This window comes from Hippopotamus amphibius, chromosome 2 (assembly GCF_030028045.1).
Source record: "Hippopotamus amphibius kiboko isolate mHipAmp2 chromosome 2, mHipAmp2.hap2, whole genome shotgun sequence".
NCBI lineage: Eukaryota > Metazoa > Chordata > Mammalia > Artiodactyla > Hippopotamidae > Hippopotamus > Hippopotamus amphibius.
Genome location: NC_080187.1, coordinates 204,187,485 through 204,200,272, shown reverse-complemented (window position 1 = coordinate 204,200,272; position 12,788 = coordinate 204,187,485). Strand labels below are relative to the sequence as shown.

The 12,788-nt window shown below is 38.3% G+C and overlaps 1 protein-coding gene across 3 annotated transcripts in view; it reads right to left on the bottom strand.

The window, feature by feature from the left end:
- TLN2 (talin 2) overlaps positions 1–12,788 on the bottom strand; it is a 452,015-nt gene that overhangs the window by 145,115 nt on the left and 294,112 nt on the right. For all 3 annotated transcript variants that reach the window (XM_057722678.1, XM_057722677.1, XM_057722679.1), the window contains one exon: positions 3,135–3,290. In XM_057722678.1, coding sequence (XP_057578661.1) covers positions 3,135–3,290 — 156 coding nt within the window. The remainder of the gene's footprint in view (positions 1–3,134; positions 3,291–12,788) is intronic.

Here is a 12,788-nt window from a genome sequence, read left to right as displayed (position 1 = left end):
AATAAAAGAAATAATGGCTGAAAACTTCTCCAAATTAGTAAACAACATAAACCTACAAATTCAAGAAGCTAAGCAAACCCTTAAATAGAATAAACCTGAGATATCCACACCAAGAACTTTTGAAAACCAGAGAAAAAAAATCTTAAAAACATCCATGGAAAAGCAACATATTACTTATAAATGAACACCATCCTGATGACAGAAAATTTCTATTCTGAAACCACAATGACCTAAAAGAAGTGGAATGGTATTTTTCAAGTGCTTAAAACAACAACAACAACAACAAAAAACTGTGGATCTCAAATCCTGAATCTGCAAAAATTAACCTTCACAATGCAGGGGAAATAAGAACATTCTCAGATGAAGGAAAACTAAGAATTTGTTGCTAGTAGACCTACCTTTAAAGAATGGCTAAAGAAAGCTCTCCAAACATAAAGATAAAAACAAAACTGGGAACTTTAGGAAGAGAAAAAACAATGAGATGGATATAAATAGAAGTAAATGTATATCCTTCACCTCATGAATTTTCTTCAATCTCATTTTATGGTTGATGCAAAAGTTGTAATACTATCTAATGTAGTGGTCAATGTATATAGAAGAAATATTTAAACAATTATACTCCAAAAAAGTGTGGAATGTAAACAGACCTAAATGGAAGTAAAGTTTCCATACTTTATTTGAAGTGGTGAAACACTGACTCCAGTAGGTGATAATTTAATTTCATATGTATATAATAATATCTAGAATAATCACTAAAAGCACTAGTCAAAGAAACAGGCTCAAAAATATTATAAATAAATAAAAATGGGACTCTAAAATAATGCCCAAGTAACCCATAGGAAGGCAGGAAAAACAGAGGAAAACAAACAGAAAAATTAAAAAATGGTAGACATAAGCCCTAACATAATAATAATTAGCTTACAAAAATAAATAGCCTAAATGCATCAATTATAATAAAAAGCACAAACCAACTCCAGGCTCTCTACGTGAACTATAGCTAAAACATAACAATATAACTAAGTTTAAAGTAAAAAGACAGAATAAGATATAACATGCAATCACTAATTTTAAAAAAGCATGAGTGGCTACATCAATGTAAGATAAAGCAAACTGCAAAGCAAAAACTTCACTAGGAACAAAAGAACATATGAGAGAACAACTTCTCCATTAAGAACATAGAGCAATTAAATGTAGAGGTACCAAAGAGGAGAGCTTCAAAATACATGAAACAAAAACTGAGAGATGAGAGAAGAAACCGGAAAAAATAACCAATTGCTGTTGGGAACTTCACTCTCAGGAAGTGTTAGAATTACTAGAGAGAAAATTAACAAGGCTATGCAAGACTGAAACACCACCATCAGCTAGCAGGATCTCACTAGCATGTACAGGACACTTCACCCAACAGCAGAATGCACGTTCTTTTCAAGGTCTCATGGAACATTCTCCAAGAATGATCATATCCTGTGATATAAAACAAACCTTAAAATTCTAAAAACTGAAGTCACACTGAGTAGGTTCTATGAACAGAATCACAGTTCTATTGACCCATAACCCCACTGACCATAATAGAATCAAACTAAAAATCAATAATAGAAAGACAACAGGAAAATCTCCAAACACTTGGAAATTAAATTAAAGCTAGGGTAGGAAGGAAAGAAACACTACATGTTATAAGCTTTAATCCAACTTTAGTAAAAAAACATTGATATGCGTTCTCTCTTTTTCTTGAGGTAGTTATTGTAATTCATAACAGTTTTTAATAACTTTTTGTTTCTAAAAAAGCAGTACTTGGACCTAGCTTAAAAATATCAATAGTATCAAAACATATTTAACAAAACATAACTGCTCCTGCCCTACCCATTCCCACCTTCACTTTCCATCCCCCACCGAAAGGCAACTACTTTCAATCCTTTTAGCAATTTCTTCTAGTATTTCTAAATAACATGTTTCTATTGATTTCTTAATTTTTCTGTTTTAGAAATTATCCACAACTACCTGCAATGGAAGATGAGAATGTAGCTCGCTAAGCATGAACACCTACTTTTTAAGGGCCGTGCCAGTACAGCTGTTACTGACTACAGGAGGAAACAAGGTATGTTTTCTGAGGATTCCTCCCAGCTGGCAAGAGTCTATCCATCAGTGAGCAAATTAGATAACTAGTACTCCCACCAAGGCCACTTCCTTACACTTTTTTTTTTTTTTCTGATGCCTTATTATAAGATCTTGCCTAGATGCAGATATTTCAAGTGTTCACGAGAGCTGGAGAATAGTACAATTCAGGGCTTCTAGAGAAATTAACAAATTTCAACACTTTCCGATTTCTCTTATGGCTCGATATATGCTACAAAATAATTGCCCTATCAATTCTCACCCACCAGTGTGGCTGGCTACAGTTAAGGTCACACAGTATACTCTGTTAAGCACAGATACTGAGGTTGGGAGGAAGAATTCAGAGGTTTAAAGGTCTGGAACAAACACATATTCTCCCTACTTTCCATGTATTTCACTTAGAGCATTTTAATATCATCATCTCATTTGATTTGGACAACTCTGAAACAGGTATTACTACCCCCATTTCACAGCTGAGGGCATTAAGGCTCAGAGAGGAGGAGTAACGGGAGCAAGGGCACAGAGCTGGAAATGGAAGCTGATTTCAAATGCTACCCCACAGTTGATGCTATTTCCACTATACAGCATGTTCTCTTCGTAGGCAAGCTGAAAAAACACAGCTTGGCAAGTTGTCACAATTCTTAGGAACTTCTAAAACAAGGAGAGATGAGACGGAAGCCTTTGTATGGACCTCAGAGTGTTATAAAGTTGCCTATTAGGGTATATTAGGGATGGCATCAGGACCACAGAAGACGGAGAATCATACTTGGCTGGTTCTTTCTAATTAAGGAACTCAGACAGACTTAGAGCACCAGAGAGGAAGAGGTGGCCAAGGAGACCCAGCTCTTAGACATCTCCCACTTCTGGGCCGGTGTCCACCCCCACCCTCATGGATGCCCCCCCACCCCTGGCATCTGTCTCTCTCCAAGGCCGGGAAAACCCAATGGGCTTGTATTGTTTCCCCTGCTCCCATGATATCACCCAAGGCCATGCTGGCCCACTCACTGCCTTCAGCCAGTCCCTACCAGGGTGAAGCTCTTGGGTGAGGCTGCCCAGCGCTTGACTGTGGTGAGTGGCCACTCCTGCAGCACTTCCTTGGTCTTTTCATCCACACGCATCACGGAGTCCTTGGTGATCCCCAGCAGGCGAGGCACCAGCTTGTTTTTGCCTTTCATCTTTTCCTGAAACAGGAGGTACCAAGAGTCAGTCAGTGCTCCTCCTCTCAATACATCTGATTTTTCCAAGTAATCAGTGATTTTGTGATATTCTACCTGCGGTCAACCTACAACACTGTGTTTCAAAACAGGCAGGACTACTAGAAAATCAGAGTTTTGAGACTAGATAAATGATTCATAAATTAAAAGAATGATGGCGCTAAAACAGAGCCATCAGAAGACTGGAAAGATCCACCAAGGCACACTTCCTGGAGAGAGGTACTGTTCAGGAGGGCATGTTGCTCCAAAAACAGAGATTATGACAGAAAAAAGATACCCAGAGAAAAAGAAGTTAAAGTGAACTCCAAATAGTATCACTCCCAGTAGCCACCTCCGTGAGTAATAAAAAAGGGTTAATATGGAATTTAAGTATAGCCCTTTAGCTATTTAGAATTAACTACGACTGCCAGAGTAGCATCTTCTCATTATTAAACACAGTCCTTTCTTTATAATCCCTGAAATATATTTTCATTTGGGTTGTTTTGGTATTTTTTTGTGTGTATCTACTGACTCAAAAATATTTATAATTAGTTTTAATAAGTTTTTAAAGAAATAGTCATCATGCCTATTAAAATAATGAATCCCTACCTCACACTCATGCCATAAGTTATTGAAAAAAGAAATAATTTAGGAAGAACACACAGTTTTGGATATTTTTGTGATTCCTCGAGAGGTAAATGACTTTTTAGCACAAATGCCAAAAAAAGCCCAAAACCCAAAAACCAAAAAACAAAAACATAAAGGAAAAGATTAATAGCTTTAACTACAAAATATATGGACTTTGATACATATTTTTAAAAAGAGAGAGAGAACTGGAAGAAAAAGAAAGAGACCCTACTATGAAGAAAATGAAAAGGCAAACGACTGGGGAATAAATATTCACAACAAACAGTATGATAAAGGATTTCATACACTTTATATATGAAAGGTTATCATAAATCATTAAATATAAGTGGCAAAGAACATGAACAGAAAATGTTTAAATAATAAAGTAACTAAATAAGAAGCAATTATATAAATTTTCATGTATATATAATAGTCATTAAAAATTAATACTCAATTAAAGAAGGTATGAAGGGGGACCACTATTGATGGGTATATAAAATAGCAAAGCCTTAATGGGAGAAAATTTGTTAATAGTGATTCAAAGCTTTAAAAATGTTTCTACTTTTAACCCAACTTCCTTTCAGAAACTTACTAAAAAAGAAGTTATAAATGTGCGTAAAGATTATGCTGCAAGAAGGATCAACTAGCGTTCATCACAGCAAACAACTAGAAATAACCAACAAAGTTCAACAATAAGAGATGTGATAAGTTATGGTGCATCCAAATAATAGACTACACTATTAAAAATCATATTATAGAGGGCAGAGTCAAGATGGCGGCATGGGAAGACTCGGAGGTCACCTCTCTCCACAAATAGAACAGTTACTGGAGGCCAGTGGGGGACCTGAGGCCCAAGAAGACCGCAGGAACACCGCAGCAACCAGGTAGGACCTGGGAGAAGTCAGGGGGCAGGGAAGGGGAAGCCTGACCAAACCGGCACCCCGGGGGGGTGGCTGGGGGAGGGGAGAGGTTCCTGCCTAGAGGGACTGCTAGGGGCTGGGGAGATCGGGGAAACAGTGATTGGGTTTCTCCCACCCAGGAGGCCAGGAGGCCTGCTGAACTCCCCGGCTTGGGGCCTGCTGGACTCCCCAGCCGGGTCCTCCACCCTCCAAGGCCCCCTCCAGGCTGCCTGGGTCCTGGGGGTGTGGGAGGGAGGGAGGAGGGGCAAGGAGGTGGAGAGGCAGGCAGGAGGGGGTGGGAGCTTTGAGATTAGGGGCCAGGGGAGGCTGGAGGGTGTTTGGCCTGCTCTCTTGGCCAGGGAGGCAGACTGGGCTCCCGGACCTGGTCCTTCATTCTCTGGATCCCCTCCAGCTGCTTAGATCCTAGGAGAGTAGGGGGCGGGGGAGAGGAAGAGAGGCAGACAGGGACCCTGCCAGACTGGGAGATCTGGGGAAGTGCGGCAGGTATTACCCTAGCCCAGTTGGCCCTGGGAAGCCTGTTGAGTGTCAGAGTCTCATCTCCTGCCTTTCAGTGCCCCCTGCAGCTGTAACAGTTCTAGGGGAATAGGAGAGAGGGGATGGCAAAAAAGAGAACCCAAGGGGGAGGGACCCTCCGAGACTGGAGGACTAAGGGAGGTGGTTGCATCTCTCCCACCAACTTGGGTCCAGGGAGCCCTCTGGGTACCTTGACCTGGTCCTTTGCTCCCAGGACCAGAGGCATTTCTGGGCCCTTCTACCTCATTGGATCTAAGCCCCATTCCCCACCACCCCCAGGGCCTTCTCTAAGGGTAGGCTCTGCCCATTGCCTAACTCCCCCCCACCCCCACACCCTCACCCTTGTCTAAGCCCCGTCCCCACAGCCAAGGCCTTTTCTGGCTTTTTTCTTTCTCTTTATTTTTCCTTTTTCTTTTCTTTTTTTTCTTCCCACCCCCTCACTTAGGATATTGCAGTTGTTTTATGATCCAGTTGTTGCTCCATCATTTTTTTTAAAATTTTTTCTAACACATCTGTTAGTTTCCTACTATTGTATTTTTTAGCTTGCTATTGTTCTCCTGTTCTTCTACCTTTTTTTCTTTCTTTTTGTTTTGTTTTGTTTTGTTTTGTTTTCCCTGCTCCACACAGCTTGTGGGATCTTGGTACACAAGCCCAGTGTCAGGCCTGCGTTCCTGAGGTGGTAACTCTGAGGCCAAAACATTGGACTAACAGGGAAACCCAGTTTCCAGGAAATATCCTTTACCATGAGGTCTCCCAGAGGTTCTCAACTTAACACCAAGACCCAGCAGGAACACAATCTCACCCATCCAAAGTGGGGGGAAAATGAGACGACAAAAAAATATGCTACAGATGAAGGAACAAGGTAAAAATACACAAGACCAAATAAATGAAGAGGAAATAGGAAAATTGCATGAAAAAGAATTCAGAGTAATGATAGTAAAGATCCAAAATCTACAAGAAACAGTTAAAAAAGAATAAGAACTAAAGAGCAAACAAACAGTAATAGATAACAAAATAACCGAAATTAAAAATACTCTAGATGGTATAAACAGCAGAATAACTGAGGCAGAAGAACGAATAAGTGAGTTAGAAGATAGAATGGGGGAAATAACTGCCACAGAACATGAAAAAGAAAAAGAATAAAAAGAATGGAAGACAGTCTCAGAGACCTTGGTGACAACATTAAGCGCACCAACATTTGAATCATAGGCATCCCAGAAGAAGAAGAAAAAAAGAAAGGGTCTGAGAAAATATTTGAAGAGGTTATAATGGAAAATTTCCCCAGCATGGGAAAGGAAATAATCAAGTCCAAGAAGCACAGAGAGTCCCACACAGAATAAACCCAAGGAGAAATACACCAAGGCACATATTAATCAAACTAACAAAAATTAAACACAAAGAAAAAATATTAAAAGCAGCAAGAGAAAAGCAGCAAACAACATATAAGGGGAAACCCGTAAGGATAACAGCTGACCTTTCTACAGAAACTCTGCAGGCCAGAAGGGAGTGGCAGGATATATTGAAAGTCCTGAGAGAGAAAAACCTACAGCCAAGAATACTTTACCCAGCAAGAATCTCATTCAGATTTGACAGAGAAATCAAAAGCTTTCCAGACAAGCAAAAGTGAAGAGAATTCAGCACCACCAAACCAGCCTTACAACAATTGCTAAAGGAACTTTTCTAAGCAGGAAACACAAGAGAAGGAACAGACCTACAAAAACAAGCCCAAAACAATTAAGAAAATGCTAATAGGAACATACATGTCAATAATCACCTTAAATGTAAATGGATTAAATGCTCCAACCAAAAGACACAGACTGGTTGAATGGATACAAAAACAAGGCCCTTATATATGCTGTCTACAAGAAACCCACTTCAGACCAAAGGACACATATAGACTGAAAGTAAAGGGATGGAAAAAGATATTCCATGCAAATGGAAGCCAAAAGAAAGCTGGAGTAGCAATACTCATATCAGACAAATTAGACTTAGACTATTACAAGAGACAAGGAAGGACACAACAAAATGATCAAGGGATCCATCCAAGAAGAAGATATAACAATTGTAAATATTTATGCCCCCAACACAGGAGCACCTCAATATATAAGGCAAATGCTAACAGCCATAAAAGAAGACATCAACAGTAACACAATAAGAGTAGGAGACTTTAACACCCCACTTACAACAATGGACAGATCATCCAAACAGAAAATAAATAAGGACACACAAGCTTTAAATGACACATGAGACCATCACGACTTAATTGATATTTATAGGACATTCCATCCAAAAACAGCAGAATACACTTTCTTCTCCAGTGCACACGGAACATTCTCCAGGATAGATCACATCTTGGGTCACAAATCAAGCCTCGGTAAATTCAAAAAAATTGAAATCGTATCAAGCATTTTCTCTGACCACAACACCATGAGACTAGATATCAATTACAGGAAAAATCTGTAAAAAATACAACCACATGGAGACTAAACAATATGCTATTAAACAACCAAGAAATCACCAAAGAAATCAAAGAGGAAATCAAAAAATACCTAGAAACAAATGACAATGAAAACACAACGACCCAAAACTTATGGGATGCAGCAAAAGCAGTCTTAAGAAGGAAGTTTATAGCAATACAGTTCTACCTCAAGAACAAGAAAAATATCAAATAAACAACCTAACCTTACACCTAAAACAACTAGAGAAAGAACAAAAAAGCCCCAAAGGGAGCAGAAGGAAAGAAATCATAAAAATCAGATCAGAAATAAATGAAAAAGAAAGGAAGGAAACAATAGCAAAGAGCAATACAACTAAAAGCTGGTTCTTTGAGAAGATAAACAAAATTGATAAACCATTAGCCAAACTTAGGAAAAAAAGGGAGAAGATGCAAATCAACAGAATTAGAAATGAAAAAGGAGAAGTAACAACAGACACTGCAGAAATACAAAAGATCATGAGAGACTACTACAAGCAACTATATGCCAATAAATTGGATAACCTGGAAGAAATGGATAAATTCTTAGAAAAATACAATCTTCCAAAACTGAACCAGGAAGAAATAGAACATATGAACAGACCAATCACAAGTATGGAAATTGAGACTGTGATTAAAAATCTCCCAACAAACAAAAGCCCAGGGCTAGATGGCTTCACAGGTGAATTCTATTAAACATTTAGAGAAGAGCTAACACCTATGCTTCTCAAACTCTTCCAAAATACAGCAGAAGGAGGAACCCTCCAAAACTCATTCTACGAGGCCACCATCACCCTGATACCAAAACCAGGCAAAGATGCCACAAAAAAAGAAAATTACAGACCAATATCCCTGATAAATATAGATGCAACAAAATACTAGCTAACAGAATCCAACAGCACATTAAAAAGATCATACACCATGATCAAGTGGGGTTTATTCCTGGAATGCAAGGATTCTTCAGTATATGCAAATCAATCAATGTGATACACCATATTAACAAACTGAAGGATAAAAACCATATGATAATCTCAATACATGCAGAAAAAGCTTTTGACAAAATTCAACATCCATTTATGATAAAAACTCTCCAGAAAATGGGCATAGAAGGAAGTTACCTCAACATAATAAAAGCCATATATGAAAAACCAAGAGCCAACATCATCCTAAATGGTGAAAAACTGAAAGCATTCCCTCTAAGGTCAGGAACAAGACAGGGGTGTCCACTCTCACCATTATTATTCAACATAGTTTTGGAAGTGTTAGCCACAGCAATTAGAGAAGAAGAAGAAATAAAAGGAATCCAGATTGGAAAAGAAGAAGTAAAATTGTTGCTCTTCGCAGATGACATGATATTATACAAAGAAAACCCTAAAGACTCTACCAGAAAACTGCTAGCACTAATCAATGAATTTAGTAAAGTAGCAGGATACAAAATTAATGCACAGAAATCTCTTGCATTCCTATATACTAACAATGAAAGAACAGAAAGAGAAATTAAGGAAACTCTTCCATTTACCACTGCAACAAAAGGAATAAAATACCTAGGAATAAATCTGCCTATGGAGGCAAAAGACCTGTATGCAGAAAACTATAAGACACTGATGAAAGAAATCAAAGACGACACAAACACATGGAGGGACATACCATGTTCTTGGATTGGAAGAATCAATATTCTGAAAATAACTATCTTACCCAAAGCAATTTACAGATTCAACACAATCCCTATCAAATTACCCATGGCATTTTTCACAGAACTAGAGCAAGAAATCTTACGATGTGTATGGAAACGCAAAAGACCCTGAATAGCCAAAGCAATCTTGAGAAGGGAAGATGGAGTTGGTGGAATCAGGCTTCCTGACTTCAAACTATACTATAAGGCCACAGTGATCAAGACAGTATGCTACTGGCACAAAAACAGAAAGGAAGATCAATGGAACAGAATAGAGAACTCAAAGATAAACCCAAGCACACATGGGCAGCTTATCTTTGACAAAGGAGGCAAGAATATACAATGGAAAAAGGACAGCCTCTTCAATAAGTGGTGCTGGGAAAATTGGACAGCTACATGTAAGAGAATGAAATTAGAACAATTCCTAACACCATACACAAAAATAAACTCCAAATGGATTAAAGACCTACATGTAAGGCCAGACACTATAAACTCCTAGAGGAAAACATAGGCAGAACACTCTATGACATACATCAAAACAAGATCCTTTTTGACCCACCTCCTAGAATCATGGAAATTAAATCAAGAATAAACAAATGGGACCTCATGAAACTTAAAAGCTTTTGCACAGCGAAAGAATCCATGAACAAGACAAGAAGACAACCCTCAGAATGGGAGAAAATACTTGCCAACGAAGCAACGGACAAAGGATTAATCTCCAAAATATACAAGCAGCTCATACAGCTTAACACCAAAAAAGCAAATAACCCAATCCACAAATGGGCAGAAGACCTAAATAGACATTTCTCCAAAGAAGACATATAGAAGGCCAACAAACACATGAAAAGATGCTCAACATCACTAATCATTAGAGAAATGCAGGTCAGAGCCACAATGAGGTATCACCTCACTCTGGTCAGAATGCCCATCATCAAAAAATCTAGAGACAATAAATGTTGGAGAGGGTGTGGAAAAAAGGGAACTCTCCTGCACTGTTGGTGGGATTGTAAGCTGGTACAGCCACTATGGAAAACAGTTTGGAAGTTCCTTACAAAACTAAAAATAGAACTACCATATGACCCAGTAATCCCACTACTGGGTATATACCCACCGAAAACCATGATCCAAAAAGAAACAAGTAGTATAATGTTCACTGCAGCACTATTTACAATAGCCAGGACATGGAAACAACCTAGATGCCCATCAACAGATGAATGGATAAAGAAGATGTGGCACATATATACAATGGAATATTACTCAGCCATAAAAAGGAATGAAATTGAAGTACATGTCATGAGGTGGATAGACCTAGAGTCTGTCATACACAGTGAAGTAAGCCAGAAAGAGAAAAACAAATACTGTATGCTAACACATATATATGGAATCTGAAGAAATGGTACTGATGAAACCAGTGACAGGAAAGAGTGGAGATGCAGAAGTAGAGAATGGACTTGAGGACATGGGGCTGGGGTGAGGGGCAAAGGGGAAGTTGGGACGAGGTGAGAGAGTAGCATAGACATATTTACACTACCAGCTGTAAAACAGATAGCTAGTGGGAAGTTGCTGTATAACAAAAGGAGATCAACTTCATGGGAGATGCCTTGAAGGGCCAGGACGGGGAGGGTGGGCGGGAGTCGTGGGAGGGAGGGGATGTGGGGATATGTGTGTAGATGCAGCTGATTCACTTTGGTGTACCTCAGAGACGGGTACAAGAGTGTAGAGCAAATATATTCCAATAAAGAGTTAAAAAAAAAAAAAAGAATATAACTGACTACTGGATAGAAACAAAGCAAGTCAGAAGACCACAGAGCAACATTTTAAAGAACTAAACAACAAAAACCTGTAATCCTATAATTTTATAGCCAGAAAAAATATCTTTCAAAAACAAAAGTGAAATAAAAATCTTTTCAAGCATAAAAAAGCTAAAAGAATTTATTAGCAGTTGACCTTCACTTCAGGAAATGCTAAAGGAAGTCCTGCAGATGGAAGGAAAATTATAACAGATGGAAATCTTGATCTATACAATAGAATGAGGAGCACCAGAAATGAAAATATTTGAGTAAATATAAAGTGTTTTTCTTATTTGTTAAAATCTCCTGAAAAGATCACTGACAGTTTAATGAAAATAATAATAATGTATTATGAGGCTTGTAACATATGTAGAAGTTATAAATGATAAAATGTTATATATGAAAAAAGACAGAAGAGTGATTACTTTTGTGAGAAGTGAAGGGGTTGAGATGATGATGGGGCAGACTGACGGGCTTCTGGTGTTGGCAAAGTCCTGTTTCTTTCTTTGGCTATTAATTATGAGTGTCCACCTTGTGATAACTTATATTAAGCCATACATTTGTGTCATTTTCTAGATACAGGTTTTATCTTACAACATGAAGTTCTTAAAAACAATATGAAGTGACTATTTTTTGTGAACTATACAGACGTGCTTAGAAAAGAAGGAGATGAAAGTGTTAACAATGGTTAACTTATGGATGTCGAGATTGTGGATGAGGATTATTTTTCTATTTTTTCCAAAATGCCTACTATGAATATTATTTACTTTTGTGATCAGGAAAAATAAACAAAGCCAATAAAAAAATCATATTATAGGAAAACAACCGGATTCATCATAAAAATTTATTCACATTAAAAAATAAAAAGGTCTGTACAGCATGATCCTATATGAAATAAAATTTTAAATAGAATTTTCAGAATATTCATTACATGACAAAATGGTGGCAATGATCATCTCATATGATTTGTCTTATTTTCCTGTGCTTTCCCTAATTCGAAAAACTTAATACACATTCCGATTGTTGCCAGGATAAAAAACAAACTTTTCAAAAAATATTTGCAGAAACCTAGCAATGCCCACACCACTATTACCAGAGGAATACACATATAAATTAGCACAAAGTACGCAAGTATACGTGGGAGTGTGTACAAGGAGACAGGCACTTAAAACAAGCCAGGAGTGTAACAGATGCTTCATAATCATTATCCATTAATTTTCAGAGCATCCCCCAAATGTTAGCGGTGGTGGCAGCATTGGCATCATCATCATCCCAGTCTTGAAATGCAGGAACCAGCAACTTGCCCAAAGCACACAGTAGTAAGTGATAAAGCCAGGATTAGAACACAGATTTGAGCAGCTAAAAAACATCTCTCACTTCAAAAGAGACAGTCTACCACAGTATACCACTTCTGATGGAGCAATTAGAGAAAAGGTAAAAACACTCCTCCCAGCCCCCGTGGGCAGTTCATAAGCCATCAGACAGTGAGGG